The sequence below is a fragment of the Neodiprion lecontei genome, chromosome 2 (genome assembly GCF_021901455.1).
Source record: "Neodiprion lecontei isolate iyNeoLeco1 chromosome 2, iyNeoLeco1.1, whole genome shotgun sequence".
In the NCBI taxonomy this organism is placed as follows: domain Eukaryota; kingdom Metazoa; phylum Arthropoda; class Insecta; order Hymenoptera; family Diprionidae; genus Neodiprion; species Neodiprion lecontei.
Genome location: NC_060261.1, coordinates 6,879,959 through 6,899,432, shown reverse-complemented (window position 1 = coordinate 6,899,432; position 19,474 = coordinate 6,879,959). Strand labels below are relative to the sequence as shown.

At 34.9% G+C, this 19,474-nt stretch overlaps 3 protein-coding genes across 10 annotated transcripts; 1 reads left to right on the top strand and 2 right to left on the bottom strand.

Moving 5' to 3' along the window:
* Positions 1 to 527: 527 nt before the first annotated feature.
* Positions 528 to 4,221, bottom strand: LOC107227184 (ubiquinone biosynthesis protein COQ4 homolog, mitochondrial). Its single transcript, XM_015668251.2, has 4 exons — positions 4,038 to 4,221; positions 2,226 to 2,569; positions 1,120 to 1,343; positions 528 to 916 (listed from the first exon to the last, which is right to left on the bottom strand). The coding sequence occupies exons 1-4, from the start codon at positions 4,060 to 4,062 to the stop codon at positions 763 to 765; spliced, it is 747 nt and encodes a 248-aa protein (XP_015523737.1). The 5' UTR covers positions 4,063 to 4,221; the 3' UTR covers positions 528 to 762.
* LOC107227177 (UDP-sugar transporter UST74c) lies at positions 2,608 to 4,044 on the bottom strand. Its single transcript, XM_015668238.2, has one exon. It carries the CDS (start codon positions 3,930 to 3,932, stop codon positions 2,931 to 2,933), a length of 1,002 nt encoding a protein of 333 aa, XP_015523724.1. The 5' UTR covers positions 3,933 to 4,044; the 3' UTR covers positions 2,608 to 2,930.
* Positions 4,222 to 4,641: 420 nt separating the features above from the next.
* On the top strand, positions 4,642 to 19,025 carry LOC107227059 (inositol polyphosphate-4-phosphatase type I A). 8 transcript variants are annotated; one of them, XM_046730870.1, is made up of 19 exons: positions 4,816 to 4,889; positions 5,105 to 5,157; positions 6,269 to 6,451; positions 9,431 to 9,523; positions 11,873 to 12,028; positions 12,288 to 12,488; positions 12,579 to 12,733; positions 12,911 to 13,083; positions 13,383 to 13,518; positions 13,865 to 13,980; positions 14,064 to 14,150; positions 14,207 to 14,367; positions 14,462 to 14,645; positions 14,952 to 16,006; positions 16,140 to 16,405; positions 16,608 to 16,825; positions 16,934 to 17,256; positions 17,358 to 17,625; positions 17,830 to 19,025. In XM_046730870.1, the coding sequence occupies exons 3-19, from the start codon at positions 6,334 to 6,336 to the stop codon at positions 17,960 to 17,962; spliced, it is 3,843 nt and encodes a 1,280-aa protein (XP_046586826.1). In that variant the 5' UTR covers positions 4,816 to 4,889; positions 5,105 to 5,157; positions 6,269 to 6,333; the 3' UTR covers positions 17,963 to 19,025. The 8 variants fall into 8 exon arrangements, with proteins under 8 accessions (XP_046586824.1, XP_046586823.1, XP_046586827.1 ...); XM_046730871.1 differs by lacking the exon at positions 5,105 to 5,157 and having other exon boundaries at positions 4,748 to 4,915; XM_046730869.1 differs by having other exon boundaries at positions 4,748 to 5,157.
* Positions 19,026 to 19,474: the final 449 nt, after the last annotated feature.

Below are 19,474 nucleotides of genomic sequence, written 5' to 3'. Positions count from 1 at the left end.
TCATTGCGATTGGTAACTCGAAGTGATTTAATTGAGCTCAATCAATTTTCGAATCATGTAAACATTGAAAATACGTTACACTGATCTAAGGAACGAATGCAGTGTCTGATTAATTGTAACGTTCCAATTGTGTTGCACTACTGATCACCTATGTGAAGGGTTGCAGAGTTTGGCCAAATATCAGCGGTTTCTCTATTTCTCGAGTCGTCGACCGATCCGCTCCGTTGCTCGCTCTAAACTGACCGTCAGGTTTGGGAAATTGTTAGGATTCAAATTTTGGGACAGAGGACGTTACAGTTTCGAATTGGAGATCTTGATCCGATTTCAATGCGTAGGTAGGATTAGGGATTTGAGAGGAACTGTGAACACAGATGTCATACAATTGATGAATTGAACGTCAGGTGTATGTGAATTCGGATTTTCGTTATACATATTAAAATTGATCATGAACAGGTGTTTTGGATTGTTTCTGGTGGCATTTCAAATAGATATGGTGATAATATTTGAAAATAAGTAAGATAAAAATATAACTGTGCGGTGGCACTCATTAGATTGCTGTATTACCTTCATTTTATTGAAAAAAAAGGAACGCTTATACAAACTGAAATGACTGTTGATCGGCACATGAAAAAATATGGTATATAAAATAACGCCTAAGATATAATGTGAGATAATTCGTAAATCGTTTGTCCATGATTTTTTAAAATTGGGACATTAAAAGATGTGCATTACATACGTTATCAATTCTCATATTTATTGAATTCAGATGACGAGTGGAACAATATTCATCTCCTTGTAAAACTCTGTAAGAGGCTGCTCCCAACGTTCCTCAAAATAAACACCAAGCAGAAATTGAGATTGTGAGCCTGTTCTCAACGCCCAAGGCAGATAATGGTCAGTGTACATTTTCCTTGACCTAAAATTACACAAATAGTTATTGTTAAATTTCATGAACGGTTTATGCCACTACTTTCAAGCCACTAATTATTTGTTACTAAAATTGTTCAGAACTAGGCGATCGATGATTGCACAAGAATGAATTATTCTGTAGCATTTTCTTGATGGCGCTTATTGTGATTCATGGAAAACTGAAATCGGAAGGTCTAGTATGTTCTTTACTTCGGACGGAGACGCATCGCTCCAAATATTGCTCCTGATGTGCACATCGGAAGACGTGTTTGCACAGCTTCTACCCATTTCACAGCAACTTCGCCAAGCATAGTAGTTGGCATTGACAATGCTGTGTGATAAATGTCGTGCACCTCTCGATACCTTTGCATCACATATGCAAGTTCAATATCATCAACAAATTTTACAGCCATCCTGGAATCTGGAGTCACTTCCTATACGAATAAATCCTGTAATCACTTTGGTTCTTATTTATCATTTGTTTCAGAGTATCATAAGTTTTCAAATTTATGCTGGCAATGAACAATTACTTAAGTGTAGAATTAATGTAGTCATTATAGCAGTCTATGAATTAATTAGGAACCAATATACAGGCCTAGCTAAGCAATATAATGCAAGTCTCCACTAAGTAAAATAAAGTACGAATTGCACTGCTGCTCTGCTAATTTATGTCATTGAGAAAAACTGTAATTGCGTGTAAAGGTAATTTCAACTCTTTGAAAATATGGAAAGTGCTAGGACAGCTGTACATTTAGTTTCCAACGGTGTCAAGCCAGAGTGGTGTATGACAAATGTCTTCGCTGCCACGCTTATTTCAGACTTGGCGATATCAGGGTGGGGGGAGGAATCGACTGTATTCGAGTATACAAGACAAGACTACAGTATTCTACACAAATTATGAAAGATGTTGTAACAAGTTGCAGGGCGGGTAGCAATCATGCCTATGGATGTCACGGATGCATATTCTAATTTAAAATTGTGATGGGAAGTTAGCTCGTAATACAGAATAATAATAACAATATCTGCAATCATCAATAGGATTTGTATTGAAATCATTTTATCAGAAAAACATTTTTTCCAGAAAGTGTTATTCTTGACTTTCTTCATTTTAATGGACGATTTGTGTTACAATCTACTGTTCAGGGCAAAAAAAAAATTGATTTTCAACAACAAATAGCATTTACTTACACATGCCTGGATGATTATGTTTCAAAAATTACGGCAATGTGGGTGACTATAGAAAAAAAAATGATATGTGACGAAGTAACTTGCTACCATCCCTGCAGAGCAAAGTATTTTGATATAGTATCTCTTACGTTAGTTTCCAAAAAATTATAGTACGACTTTCCAAGGGTTCCATTAGGCAAACGCTTGAGCGATGCAAGATCAATGGTAGATGAATTTATGCGAGGTCTTTGATCTAGAATGCGTCTGCCTTCTGTGGAAGACTGCATCTGTTGTAGGCAATGAACGAGTGCACTCTGTCCTGTTGTCTCGCCAAGGCAAGCTATCATGTCAGCACGATAAGGGTTCGCCAAAGATATGGCTGCAGCACCTGCCGATAGTACCATGCGTTGCAGAAATGATAACTGCACATGGTTCCTCGTGAAATCCTCTGCAAAGGCACCGCTCATCGACAGCCCTCGTACTGCTGATCTGTCTGCAACCCATCGAGGAAAATAATCTTGTGGTGTTGAATTTGGTGAATTGAAATTTATTGTTTTACAATAAAGTTTTATACATGTGAAATAGAAATAATTAACATAACCATGATAATAATAATAATAATAATAATACAGCACAATTTTATAATTATCCTAATAAAATAATTTGGCCTAAATTATGAGCCACTGTACTATGGCACAAATTGTCCTGGTAACAGTAACTGTCCTTTGGTAGATTATCAATTATATGTATATTGTACAAATTACAATTAATAAGAATTTCACTGGCAATGACTTGACAGGTGTATAATTACCGGTCAGAATACGTCGCATTTTAGTTCTAACATTGGGCAATAGTTACACAATTTGGGTTTTACCTTCTTCAACAGTTCGTAAAGAAGTATATTTGACTTCCGTTGGTTCTTGCCTCCTGAACGTAACCCACGTATAAATTAAACTACCAACTACACTTAAATTTAGTCCAACAAAGTTGAGCCAAGAGAATATATAGTCACCGCCAATAATCATACCAAGATAAGTGACGGATATATTTTTAAGACAGCCAATAATTGTTGTTGTTAGTGCGGAGTTGTGGAGCGTGCATAAAATAACGCTGTACGATAATATAAATCCCATTACACAGGACGACATAAAGTGTATCAAAAATATCGTGTTAGTCCAATATTGGAATTCCATAACATGCTTAATATCGCCTGACCATGAAGCGATTGCTGATGCAGGTAGAACCATGAACAAAGAATTGTAGTACATGAGGCCATATTTTCCAAGTTCTTTGGATTCAAGTTTTTTTTTCATACAAACTCCGTTTGCAGCGGTAAAAAAGTCATTGAGCAATATGAAGATGTATCCCTCAAGATTGAACGCAAGGTCATTTGAAGCAGCCAATATTGCGCCGAGGACCATCGTATATACACTGATTTGGACAGAAGCTCGTGGTTTTACTCCCAGTATGTAATATTCAGCAATCATTGTCATGAGAATACTGAAACGTCTTAAGGCGGTGAACATAGGAAGACTCAATTGCTTAGTTCCGCCTAATCCAAATATCATATTTCCTATGAAGATTATTGGCAGTGGCCAAATCTTCTTGAACGTTGAAACTTCTAGGTCGGGAAAATCAACGTAGCGCAATTTCTTTGCGATGTACAGGACAATTATAGTGGTCAACATTTGTCCGATACCCAGTACTTGGAACGATGGAAAACTGTAGGATGTTAGCACCGTCTTGTTAACTATAGTTATCATTAACGAAGCTATACCGTAGAAAAATGCTGAACCTATCCGCAGGAATACGGTGTTGTGCTGGTTCGAAATCATTGTACTCACAAATCCTGCCATTTAATTGCTGGTTTCTATAAACTCGGTTAACGTGGTTAAAGTCATAACGCGTTTATTTATATTACGAATTGATATAATATTCTAATATACAGAATATCAACGTACATTGAGATAATCGCAACAAATCCATAGTTGACACGTTTGTTGCTTGATTCGAATGCCACGCGTACGTTCCGGCTACTTAAAAATTTTCGTAACGTAACTTGTTACATATCTGCTCGACAGTCAACAAGACACTAAAGTACTAAACAGCTGTACACATAACCCAATTCACGATCAGAGTAGCCAAGCGCTCACTATAAATGCAAGTAATACAATAGTGTGCGTGCGTGGTAGAAATATACTACTACACGGCCAATTATGGTGAATTATTTTTGTTGGTTGGCAAAAGTGGAGTCTGAACTTGCCAAATCGCGCCCATGCTTTTAGGGACCATCCTCGTAAATTTCATGTTCTGTATTTAGCAACGTTTTCTGATACAATGTAGATTTTTGGAACTACTCTTCGAGGTGCCATATTTAACATCGCGTAATGCAAAGCATATTTACCTCTTCAAACTGTCCTAGGGAGTTTTTAGTGGTGCCGGCTAATTTCGGAACGCACCCCAATGCGCAAGCGAAAAGATCACGTGACTCGTTCACCCAAGCACTGCTATGTGGCAACGTCGCCGACTGACGAATGAGATCTCACTGTTTGGAAGATTCAATGCGAGGTCTACCTACGTATGTATTCATGGTTGAAGTGGAAAGATGTGGGGTTGTGTGGTGACATACATACGGACGTATATATTAACTATGAGCCTACGAACGTCATCCGCAATGTTGGGGCGGCTAGGAGTGGACCACGAGTAGAACTTTTGACACTGTTTATTCGCTTATCCCTGAGATCAGTCGCCAGAAGTGAATTTTCTTGGTTTGAAGAAAAAAAAATCTTAGCTCCGGATAATGAAATAAACCGGTAATCAGCTGTGTTATTGACTTTGCGTAGGTATAGGAAATAAAAAAAAACTCTACACGAATCCGCGAGCTCAAGTAACTTTACGATTCGTTTTCAATATTCCTCATACAAATATTACCCGTTTCGAGAAGTTGTGATGAAACTATGACATAGTTGTCAAATAATGAATCGTATATATTTTGATCCTTCTTCTTCTTCTGCTTAAATAAATGAAGTGTCTGCAAGAGTCTGCCTCTCGAAGAATCTCATATACATCACTTGAACCCAAGTACGTGATTACACTTTTGTACATTATTTTAATATTTTTATCACTTAAATAAGTCGAATAAGGAGTTTCACGTATCAGGATGAAATTCTGATGACTTCTTACAACTTTAGAGCATCTTTCATGCAATATTCTTCATTTATTAATCTGATAAAACTGTACAACGGAATAACAGTGCTTACTGATTACATAGGTATAAGCATAAGATGAGTAAAGGTATTTGACTCGTGTATTATATTATTGCTTATTTATCGCGGATTTAAGATAAGATCTTCCATGTGTCTTGCATTGCCCGAATTCATTCTGCTGATATCAGTGATCCTCTCTTATTTAAAATTCAATAAAACAAGTTATCAACCTCATTGCGCAATGATCATAATTCACAATATAATTTCATAAACATCGTGGTTTTGTTGACACCATGATGATTTTGGGATTAATTGCACTGAAAAGACAGACTTATTGGGTGATCATTTCCAAAACTTATTTTACCTGTGGATCAATACCTGTGGAGATTCTCATGCATTAATGATTGTTTGTATCTTAAGATTGACATTTGTGTATACGCATTAAGGTGAGGTATCGATAACAGTTCTCAGTCATTTTCTGCTTGTATAGCGATAAAGAACGTCATTTTGCACCCGAGTAATCTGTTCCGAGACATTTATCTAAATTTTTAAAACAGATTTTGCTGTACCTGTTCTCTGGTGTTTGAAGTATCTCTGTGTAGTTTGGAAGAAATATGAAAATATATACCATTAATAATAATAAATATGTAGCCAAATGAGGCTTTCCCACTTTCAGACATACTGTGAGTAATAAGGGGTGAACTTTGCTGAATGGGAAATGGGATGGTCTAGATTATGTTTGTTATGATCTGTGAGTGATACATTTCAAAGTAACGCATGCCAGATGAATGGTAGACGACGAATATTCGTATTACGAAAATGTTTATCACGTCAATCGCATCAATTGACGTGTGTACAATTCTTCGGAATATGGTGGCATGGGAATGGCCAGAGCGTTGGATATTGGTACCTGAGACAGAGTGTATAAATTGCAAATAACGAATTATCTCACATCAAATTATTTTATAGAAATATTTTCATTCCAGTGAACTTGAGATCACACGTTGCTGGTGAAGATCGATGAGAATGTTGTAATACAGGACAAAGAAACATGCGTTTTAATAAACAGGAATTGATGACATTGGCAACACAGCCGTCGCAAAAATTTGATAAGGAAGGAATTTTATACATACGGGAACGGCAAGAAGGTTTCTTTCGAAGAACAGAGAGTGAGTTGTTGTATAGCTGATCGGATATATTTAAAAAACAGATGCTATGCGAATTAATGTTTTCTCTCTTTTTTTTTGTTTTTTTTCTACATCATTTATCAGGCTAATAGATACTTATGCATGGACGTTCTAACTGTACTGTAAATGTTTGAAATTTTGAAAATAAAATTTAATAATTAATGTTTCATTTGTTGTTCGATTCAAGGACATGAGTATGCCGATAGAAATAATTACTTAGTTACCTTACATTGACATTTAACTATTTAATTTCGCAGGCATGCTGAAGACGTGTCCTTTATATTTTTTCAAATTTAGGCTGATGTAAAAGTTACTTCCTTCGGTACTAATGATATGTTTCTCGTTTAAATCTAGAAGGACTTGTAATTCAATCTATAAACATGCATACGGGACAGTTCAAGCGAAAATAGACAAGATTCGTCATTGACCCTCCTCGTGGTATGGGTTGCTGATTTTTTTCACCGGATGGTTATTTTGTATGGCTCGGCAAATCAAGAATTCGGCAACATATTCAGTGAGTGTTGCGACAGAACCTTGTACACGATCGTTTGGACTGTCTCATGTGTACATTACAGTTAACTTTATAAATACCGTTACAAATGCAGTGACAATCACAATTTTTAAACAATTGTATCAATCGAGTGCCATCGTTCATGAGCATCATATTCTTAAGGAGCATTGCAAGATGCCGTGTCAAGAATTTTCCTTGTAAATTTTTCTGCCTATCTCTGCAAGACATCATTTTGTGAATCGTGATTCGTTAAATAAAAATTGCAGGGAATTGTTATTCTGTAAAACTTTTCTCAGATTATATGCGTGCGTGATCTGCTGATCACGTTTCTTGGTGGTGAACTATGCTTAATGGAGTCTATTGAAAATTCATTGATTTAAATAAATTTATGAAACTGGACCAAGAGTAAAAGGTCAAGTATTGAAAGATGTAGTTGCATCAAATAAATAATTTTTGCTATAGATCTATGTACTACCCGTAACATGTGTTTGAAAAGCTATTTCCGAATGATTAGACTTTACATAATGAAATTTTATCATACGGCTTCAAAATAGTTTGAATGAAAAATATATTAATACTATGTTGAAGCTTGCATGAACATTAAGCAAAGTTCAGAAGGAATGTGTACTTTGTAAAGAAAAGCCTGCAGATAAATCTTAGGAGTTCTGATAGTTACAACAGCACATAGATCAATAATAATGAGAAAAGGTTACCCTAGTTATTTAAAAGTTTTTAAACAAATTGGAGTTTCAATTTGAACACGTATTTCAAATCCTTTGAGTGTAAACCTGTATTCGTAGTGCTGAGTGATCCAACAGTTGAAGTTTCGCCCTCAAATTATGTAGATAGACCAGGTTGAAATTAGTATAATATTAACGTTATGATGTATAAAAAAAATCACTGTTTTGCAACTCCACAATGACTTTCAAGGACTTGTATTTGATCAATATAAGCGTCTTCCACTTTATTATCTGTCTTCATTGTAACTGTACAAGACTTTAGTGTATAATTTCATGTTTCAATTCATTTTCCCCAGTATTAAAAAAAAAAATAGTCAAGTTCTGAAAAAATAATTTAAACATTGTTACAAGAATGATAGAAAATTTTTGCCAACTTTTTTCGTAAAAGCATAATAAATCCGCGTCTCAAAAAATGAGAGGGTAGCGAGAAAAAAAAAATCGAGCAAGTTAGAAATGTTGGAGAAAAAATAAAATCTAGAAATAAATCAAAGTGTACAAAAATGTAAAGATCGTCATTAAAAAAATTTGATGAAAGAACCGAAAAAAATTTTTTATTGGTAATCTACGACTCCGAAAAATTCTCTGCAATTTTACATCAAAGTTTGTAAAGAATTACAGAAAAAATATTCACCATAATGAAATTATTGAAGTGCACATTGATTCCTATTTTAGATTATTCCGAAACAAGTCCTAAGAGAATTTTTTAAATAGATAACGTCGACACGTTTCCATTAAATATGTGCAATAAAAGTGATTTATTGGAAGTATGTTTGAAATAAATAAAAATAGAACATTTACACCATTTCCTACTTGTGTATTGAAATGCATAACTCACACAAGCTAATCATCAATATGCGCGTGTGCATTCTCCGTGAGCTTAGCCACAGTTTTTCAAGACCTGTTGACATTTCTGATAATTATCCAGATTTTACTATTGCTTGAGAATATATTCGGTAATTTAAAAAAAAATAAATAAAAATTCAATCCACCCTTACCGAAGCCAAATTTCTTTTTAATATCTGTGATCTAAAAAGATATAAGTCACACCCAAAATTGTACCTGCAAAAAAGTCTTCTTTTATTATCAATTTTTAAATTGAAGAAAATTTAATCTTAGTCCACGTAGAATCCCTTATGTATGTGCTTGTCGATATCGCCTGTGGCTTAGCTAAGGAACTTGGGTCCCTAAATCTCAAGTGATTTGATTTTTGAGTTTGTGTGAGTATGCAACTAAGGTGTAAAAAGAATAGATGATCCAAACAGCGCTGACATCGTGTGCACATTTTGACTTATTTCACCAAACAACCACCGAATGTTTCGGGCGAATGAGACAATGTGAAAAATAATCGCTGTTTGAAATTGCACGTATGAGACCTAGATCTGGCAGGTCATTGAAAAATCGAATATTTTATGAAAATTCTTCTGCTGTAAGAGGCGACATGCATTAGTTTACCCCAGAAAGTGAATACATTATACGTAGAATTAATTACAGGATAATTAATAGACTAGATATCATTGTAAGTTTCATATTTCATGTTATTTTTTCCTTTTCTTTCAACTTATAATCAATTGAAATATAACTCATTGTACTAACTCTAAAAAAAAATTAATGAACATTCAATCTAGTTACCCAAGGACATGTTTACTCTATTCTTTCTTTTAAAAAGAGGTGCATGGTTAATCATTACCTGTACCTCCATACAATTTCCAGGTACAGGTAAAAAACTTGAGAGCAAAAGACAAAAAGGAAAAACACATAAGACTCTACGAGACCTCAGTTGTGTAACAGCCAGCACGAGTAAAGGTACCATCGAGTGGATTTTACACTTAGACCTTTCAAATTCCTAATCCAACTTCCTGCGATTAACACAACTCTCCACTGATCTCATATTTAACACGTTCCAATATTTCGATAATAATACATTATCCTTGATAGTTCATTTCACATTACAAATTTTGTAGTTGAAGCTAAATTTCAATTCGCCTGAAATTGAAAATAACAACTCGTTTACTTGAAGAATGGAAGTTTAAATATATTGTTGGAAAAAAATACTGTTTCCGTACTAAAGTATTTTAATATCGAGTTGCCAGAATTATTAAAATAAATGTTTAAAATTTTATCCCGTGTAAACCAATTAATAAAAACCATAATTTCAATTTTTTTTTGCATCGAAGAAATATCAAGAACATGTAAACTCAAGTTCGTCGCAGACCAAAATTTTGACTACAGCATTTAATGGTAGAAAAATATAATCATTTAAAATTTCATAAACAGATTTATGCAACAAAATTTTAAATGAAATGATATTTCAACAACTATTTCCAGTCATCAGGACTTTAGGTATCATTTTTTAATATACGAATGTGAAATGAACTTTCGTTATTACTTATGCACATTACATTCCACTGAATAATATTACAGCTTTATTTTCATTTTCACAAATTGTGCGTTTTGTATCACTTCAACTTTCATACTTTTAATGAAATAAGACGAAATTTTAGTTCTTCATAATTTTGTGTGGTGAAAATATTTCGAAATTTTTGTTGACAGAAGTTCTCGTCTCATGATGCTTAATTGCATTATACTCACATATTGGAGAATAAGATATTGTGGAAAGGATATTCCGTTGATTTGATCAAGGGAGCTTGAATCATACTGTAACTGATTAATTAAATATCACATAATGAAAGCAATTCAAATAATTCGCTAATCTTTGTACGCGATAGCATATTTTATCATCTGCATGTATGTGAGCTTTGTACTTGAGCTGCCTGGTTTGTAAATTATGCATGCTGAAATTAGCGACGTAGCGCATGTAGATTGAAAAAAATCAATGTACTCGAAAACTGTGCAACTTGTTATTCATTTGTAATCCTCTTACTGCTGAATACAAGTAACGATTCCATATTCTTCGTAGTAGAATGAGAAATTCAAAACTTAAACTACAGTAAAATATCTAAAACTTGGCTGTAGTCAATGTATATTTCATAATTTGAATTAAGAACTGCAAGTTTCGTAACTTTATCAAAATGACTTCTGGGTACCATTAATGTATAATTTGGCTATACTGTTATTTGTAACATACCACATACCAAATAGGGTGGCCATAAATCTTGAAAGCACGGCACAATATGCAAGAAGCAGTGGACCCACATCATCGGAGTACTTATAATTAATCCTTTAAAAAGCGTAAGATGTCCTAATTTTATATTACGCTGTTAGATTTGCTTTCAATTCTTTAACATATTTGAAACCAGATCTTGAAAAACCTGGATAATGATGGTATTTCAGTTTTTATGGCTATCGAGAAAAAAAATACAATTCACGAACATTCCAGATCAAAAATAACTACTGTACTGTTGGCGTAATGGGGTACCAGCATTTAACTTTGAGAGTATTTCTGCCACTATTGGGGTACTTCATTAATGGAATGCTGCACTATCGGAGTATGCACTAGTGGAGTAATACTTTGACAAAATGGAAAATATATACGAAAAAAAGCCTACTGATTATTTATCTACTCTATTTATACATTTCTTTAATGTGTAGAATTTGCGTTATTAGAATGTGTAATAATGAATTCTAATAATGTATATTGTTGATATCAACAGTAGCGACTTACTACTCCGATGGCCTTCACCACTCCACTAGTGAATTCCAATACTTTGTCACCACAGTAGAGCCCTGATAGTTTAAATTGTTAAAGGGTAATCTTGCCAGTATAGTTCAAGCACTGTTCATAGTAAGGCTTCTTTGAAATACACAGTAACCTTCTGCGCGGATATGCTAGTGGGTGGTAAGACGCCTTACTCGATACTCTGTTGGTCGACAAGTCAGCGTGCCAAGGAGTTTTTCATATATTGGAGTCAACGCCAACATAGTTTTATTGTAACTTGCTAATACTCACACTATTGCAGACCAGTTCTTTACCAAGTCAATAGTTTAGTATTACACATCCGGGGTACAGTAGTCATTTTTTTTAAGGGATACCAAAACAAAAAATGATTCACACGAATGTCGAACTGCACATGATAATTATTGGCAAAGTATTGGTACTTATCACAGAGAAAAAAAACAATGCAAAACGTTTTCAACATAATGAAGAAATAACTAATGTAATAATTCATTCTGTTTTATACTTTTTTTCAACAGCAAGTCTAGAGCGGTGGTGCAGGTTGCGAGGAAATTTGTTGTTTTATTTTAAATCAAGAGAACAATGGTCAGAGCCTCTTGGAGTTATTATACTCGAACAATGCAATGTCCGTGTCGATCCGCCAACACATCAAATTCCCTATGGATTCAGCATAGGTAAGTTATGGCTGGTGGTGTTTGTCCAACTCCAGAGTATCATTGTCGGATAAAGAGTAATCATTCATGTTAATTCCAACTATATCAGATATATTTAGTCATGTAAAAACGTGACCTTCTCGATACTTTTTTTGCTTACATACTTTTACTAGCAGTTTTTTACAATTAGTAAAACTTCTATGAAAAGAATAATTCGTCTGTTAAGTATTTTTAGATGCAGCAAAATTTTTTTCATGTCTTGTACTCTGTTTATGTCTAGTTTTCGATGGTGGCTTATTCCAACAGCTGGGTGCAAATTCTTCAGAAGACAGAGATAGCTGGCTGCAGGCACTCCAGTTGGCTAGTTATGAATGCATGCGTAGTCAGTTACTGGCACTACGACAACGGATAGAGGCTTGTAGCGGTCATAAACATGGAACCGACATTCAAATGATGCGTCTTCAACAGGGAATTACCACAGGTGAGTTAATAGTTTTAAAAAATCATAAATTCAACCCGTCTTCCATAAGTGTCTATGCCATATAATTAATCGTATTTATACTTACAACAGATCCAGCTGAAATACCAATCTGTGAAGTATCACTTGCATGTGACAATCTGTTATGTGATGGCCATGGCCGTCCCCCAAATCCTGTATTAGAAATTGATATTCTTGCTCATCGATCAAATACATGGATTAAATACGCCAGAACTGAAGTAGTCGAGGTAAACATGGAGATACTTGAATCAACAACACTCTACCCTTTATATCTTGATTGTAATTAAACCCTTCTTCTTTATAAATGGGCTTCGTATCATTCACCACCAGAAATTATTTGCTCATCTTTTGCCCAATTATTCAGTAATGGCTAGTCTATATTGGATACGGTTCTGTGTTTACAGAGGAGCAGCAATCCTGGATTTCTGACAACTGTAAGCTTTCGTACAAGCGATGGTTTAACTTCGGAGACGAAAGTAAGGATTACTGCATATGACGTTAGGGAGAGAGTTAGTCAGACTGCTACGCCAATAGGATCTGCAGTGGTTATATTCAATGCCATACAAGATACACCACGGCAAGTCACTCAATTATTTACCTTTAATTATTTATTTGTTCAGTTTGAATACTCATTTGACGTTAAAATGATGTAGGCATATTTTTATATCGAATAAAATGCTAATATTTTCTGGCACTGTCAAAGGAAACATGAGGTATTTGTATCTTAACGAGAACATTACGAACAATTCACAAAAATATTGATAAATTTTGCAAAAATAATAGCGAAAGCTACTCTGTTATTCATATCGTATTTATTCATACAGTTCTCAAGGTTTCAATTAGTTCAACTCTACATGATTTTTTTTCTGTCGACAGACTAAGAATACCATTGAAGTCTGCCAAAGCCACAACAGTAGGTTTTTTAACCATTAATGTGTGGAACTTGGAGGCAGAAGACAAAGGCAATAGCACAGAAAGTACTCCTTGTAGAAACATACCGGCTAATAATCAGGTAACAGTGATATTTGTGACTGAATTATCAATATCGAAATATGCAAACACTGATTTTCAAAACGCACTAAGTGAAATATCAATGATAATCGTAGTGAATCTGAAAAAAGGTTCACTTCCAGTTCAGCAACAAATAGTAACGGAAAAACATTTCAATGCATACGAAGTTGTCTAAGATTTAATTTTGAAGTACGTAATCTAAGCAAAATTAATGGCTTGACTGGATCATGTATGACAATTATAAATTTCAATGTTAAAAGTCACAAAGGCCTCCCTCTGTTGATTCTCTGAAAATATTTAAGATAAACCGCTTCATGCATTTTAAAAACTTTCATTCCCATTCGTAGATATTTTCTCATAGAAGGTCACAGTCTTTGCCTCCAAGATTAGGAACGAAAATGAAGCTTCCACATCAAGGTCAACTTAAATTGTTATTTGCGAATCCCCATGTCCAAACATACAGGTCAGTATTTGCTGCCTCCATTGTATATGAAGTTATGAAGTCGTCAAGCCATGTAAAATTTACTAATGTTTGTTACTATACAGGTTCCATTCTGGTCTAGGAGGTGACATATGTGTTCATGAGATAATGGCAGAGAGCAAATTGTGTTTTCAATTTCCGCAGCAGCTACTGTAAGTATGCTAAACAAGTCAATTTGAAAGTGGTACAAATTTAAATACCATCTTAGTGAAATTTGGATACAAGAAGAAAAAGAGCTTCTGCAAGAGGTAGCAGGAATGGGTGAACTCCGCGAGCCCTGGCACACAAAGCAGATAGAGCTTCTCGATCGACATCTGCATCTTTTACATCTCTATTCGCAAGCTAAACAAAATTTGACCGCTTTTAAGGGTATGTGGTTAATTATTCACGCTGTGATATTCTTCAATCAAAAGATAAAAGTTTCTTCACTGACCAAAACCTGTAAATTATGATTACATCGTAGGGATTCATTTCAAACAGTCAACGCGAAAGAATGATAGGACCCTAGAATTTGCTCCCTTGAATCTTCATTTGCAAAGGATGTGGGTCCATAACGACACACTAAATAAATGTGGTTTCTATGATTTCATCAGTGTAGGAGCCTTTACAGCACATGCTCACAAGAGTAAAAATGGTGGACTTATTAGGTGAAGTATTAAGATAATCGTACTATGTGTGGCCATTTGAACTGGAATTGAAAATTCCTTGATTTGCTCTTCAACCATCGTTTTTTGTCATAAAGAGGCAGATAAGAAAAATGTAGCCGAACTAGAAAATTGATGAAAAGAGTTTTCTTAGGGTTAGTCGAATCCTTTAAATTGAAATTGAATTCTTATCCGAAAATTCTCCAACGTTATTTGATACTTAAGTTTCCAGCTTTTATGGTCACTTTGTTTTGTCGAGTATGCACTGTTTGCATTGTGCTCTTAATAATTGCTGATAACTAACTGTAGATTGGTACAAGATCTCAAAGAATCACCGACACGCTGCAATCAGTTATATCAAGGGCCATCTAAAATAACTATGGCGCACGATGCAATTCAAGCCATAAAACAATTGCGTCGTGATGTAGTTGAGGCAATGCGTTCTCTCATGAAACTTGCTAAGGAGAAGCAAACTAGTGGCATGTTACCCATTTGTGAAGATATGATATCAAAAACTAGGATATTACTTAGCTTGTGGGATCCTGGATTGGTTGAAGAAGCGTTAACGTTTCTAGAAGAGTACAAGGTTGCTGCAACTGTTCAAGAACCCATAAATAACGATGATACATTGACGCTGGATTTAAGAACTCACCAGTCTCTTTCTCCGTTCAAACGGATTACCCAACAGCTTAATTTTGATCTGAAAAGTCCCGATTTTGACGAGTTTGTAACACCTGATACACCTGAGTGTGTAAAGGATATTTGGACGAAAGAAAGTTCAAAAATGAAATACAGTAATCTTTCCTCTTATAAGGAAATCAATGAAAACGGGCAGGTCGTATCAGCAGAGAACTTTGTAATATTTCCAGACGTTGAAGATCAATCAAACGATGCGGAATCTAATCAAAACGGGAATAGTGCTGATAATAGCAATGAAGAGGATGACAGAGGCGGGTTCAAAGGAGATTTGGATTTGAGCAAACGTTTTTTAGATACACAAAAAATGTGCAACTCTCCATCAGCAAATTATTACAAGCCTACTGACGAGCCTGAACCATGGGATCTTACGCAACTCAATATTGAAGCCAGCGTCATGTGTTTAGTTTCTAAAGTTAAATTCCTCTGTGGTAGATGCAGCAGTCCTGCTGTTCGTTTACGTAGTAAAAATGGTTTAGGCAGGTCCCAAAGTCTGAAGGGGTATGCTCCGAATAATTGTCATTCTCCTGCTGTGGTCACCATTCAACCAAAAAATGGCACAAAAAATGACGAGTCGAGCAAACTATTAGATAATACCAATGTGTCGAAACAAGACACGAATTCGTCTCTGGAAAAATCGGCACCGGCTCTTACTAAGGCTAAAGAAGGTAAGATACTTAGGATAATTTATGACGTAGTAACATGGGACTGACAGACAATAATTGTTCATTATATCTGTTATTTGAGCTCGTAATGCGTCAGGGTTGACTGATATTTATTGTAATGCATCTTCTAATAAAGTCTGTCAAGCAGTAGACACAATGACAAAAGTCATTAAAAGCAATTCAGGCCAAAGAAATAAGTTTACCGAGGGTCTGGACTTCGCATCAATAGTTGATTGGACCAGCGAGCTTAGGCCCAGTATGAAGAAATTACGACAAGCCATGGATGGACTTCTGAAGACTGCTAGGCTTACACATTCGGTATTTCGAGTTCAGGAAGATGCTAAGGCTGCCCAAAGAGCTTGTAATGTTCGATACAGGAGGGATGTGTGCTTCAGTCAAGCGGTAAACGTCTTTTGTAAACTGTAGAGGTTCGCTAGTGCTAGATTACTTTATAAAGTCTGAAAAAAAATGACCAGAAGTATTGAAAAGTTATCGCTGTATCATGTTTTGAGCATTCTGTTTTGGATAATTAAGTGGAAAACATGCTCCTATTTTATATACGTTTTACTCTATTGATTAAGCTCAATGCCATTTCACTTTTCAGTTGACAGCATTGGTAACCGGTTTAATGGCCAAGCTATGGTGCCAGCGGCCTGATCCTATGTTTCTCTTGATTCTTACAACTCTTGGACCAATCATATCATTTGAAGCTCTTCTCAGCTACTATGGAGATGAAATTGATATGTGGGGTGACATGACTGTTGCGGTCGAAGATTTGCATACTGTCGCCTTTACGTTGTCTAGATGTGGTGTTCATGATAGGTATATGTATAAAATATTTAAAACTGATCGGATATTCTGGTCAGCAGCGTCAAATACAGATTGAATAATTCCTGAAACATACATGACATCATTTATTTGTCACTACAGAATAGAGGGAAAATCTATGTGTGCTGCTCAGTTGCCATTGCCACGGGTAGTTGGCTCACGAACAGCATTGACAGTAATGCTTCCAGTACCAGATGCTATCTATTCTCTACTTCCGCTTGTGCCATCTTTGAGACAAACTATTTCATTTAATGTAACGCCAGTATTTTTCAACGTTGGCATAAATGAGATGGCTACGTTGGCTGAGAGCCTTGGGACGACAAGACCTCAAAAGAAGAGCAATATCGACAACTTTGACAGACTAAATGAATATTACTTAAGATTCAAAAAACTTAACTTGCCTACGGAACCTTCTTCCAGCAGAAGTAAGTTAAAAAAAATAGGGATTAATTTGTTATTGCTGATCCCACCAAACTATAGGTAAGCTTGTACCAGTTAAAAAACTTGCAATGTTTAACATTTTCAGTCGGTACCCGGTCACCTTTAAATCAAACATTGGCAGATATGGTTAATCATTTGAAAACATGTGTACAGACCAAGGTAAATAAAAATGTTGACGTCCTTCAACTTTCATCACATATCTGTCGGCGTATGAGAGGGTTAAGATTTACCAGCTGTAAAAGCGCCAAAGATCGTACCGGTATGTCAATAACTCTTGAACAAGTCAATGTACTAGCCGCAGAATATCATCTTGCTGAGCACGAATTTAACAGAGCACTGGATTGTATGCGAAGGTAACAAACTGATGGCTTTTTCTTTCATCATTTACAAAATTTGTATAGATTTGTGTTATTGTCCATGAAAATCCTTTGATATTACTGTAAATTTAAACACATTTTTGTATTGACAATTATGATACTTTGCAAAAGAAAATTCACAATGAAAAGCTGTGATTCTTATTTTTTTTCTAATTTATTGGAATATTATTTTCATTATAGCGAAGGATGTCGCAGAGAAAATACGTGGAAGAACACAGGTGTACGAAAATATGCATTTAATAGTCTCCAGATATTAACTCTTCCCAAATTGTACCGGCCACCTACCGGTACGTATGGATCAGCACAAACGTAATTCACCCTATCTACCTGAAATTATATTCCAGTATCTAGTTGTACAAAATATACCCCAAAACTGAGTGCACGTTACTGAAAGTGACACATTACAATGTTCAGTCTTAACATCCTCTATCGTCGAGGTTACCAATGAACAGAATGCATGTGTCAATATAAATATAGTACTATTAAACTACTTAATTATGAAAATTATTGCGTATCAGAGTATAATGATAGTGGCACAAACCTTACGAGGATATTCATACATCGATGGTATGAGAGTGATACAAAAATTCCAATCTAATCAATACCATTATATTCTTGTTTATTCGTGCAGTAGACTAAGTCATACAGAATAATTTCTAGCTGCTGTTCTAAAATGTACATACTATGATAAAGTGCACGATAAATGCATTGCTAGGCAATGACAATGGTATAGAACTTATCCGTACATAAAATTCTTTGTTTCTATGTATACAAAAAATTACCAAATAGCAATTTCAACTGCAGACTCATTCCTTACAGTGAAAATACGACGTATACGTACTTGTCGGTTGATCACGGGAAATACCACGCATTTTGATATGCGTTCCATTTATATAGTTATACTGTCAACATACTAAAATCGCATTGTGGGCATGTCACATGGTGTTTTAAACATTAAGCGTATGACAACCGACTCTGTGGTATTATCTATAGTTTCCTATTCAATAAATCCTGATGGTAGTTTTATTTCTTGGTCGAAAAAGGAATAGAAAAATTATTCTCAAAGTGGATTCGTAATAAATAATAGTTGACGATGATGTACTTCAATACTACCCTATTGAGTTAAATTAGAAGCGTTGGCCGTTGTTACTATTTTAGTTAATCTCAATAATCTGTACAGTCCAGTTACTGATCGACGGAATTCAATATTGTATTTTATAATTCACTAACAACAAGCTGCATTGTCATATACCGCACACTTTTGACAAAGTTTGACCTTAATTAAAAAAGGGTTTCAGTTTCTACTAATTTATTAATGCTCACATTGTCATAACCAACATCGAATTCCATACATACGAAAAAAACCACAATTAAAACAAAAAAAATAAAAAATTAAAATTCTATGTATTACAAGATTATGTTAAAATGAAGTATTAAAATTATATTTTATTCATAGATATATGACGGTAAAAAAATATTGTTTACAAATAAATTATTAATATAGTTAAATAATTGTATGATCTTTATATCCGATATACTTTAATCTGGGGAGAAAACAAAAACTCGAAAAAGTCTTTTCATGGCTAAAAATATGTATTCATTTGAATCTGTAGAGTCCTTAATTATGATGTATGTAATTAATCAATTCTGACTTACTGACTGTACAAACAAGCGTCTTCACTAGTCATATACTTACCGATAACGACAGTTGTAGATAACACGTTACAAAGTCCTTGTAGATTTAAGATCTTTCTTTTGAAGGAACTTAACGTTAGTATTGTTAAGTAACGAAAAAATTATACTAAAATCACCATTTGCCAATTTT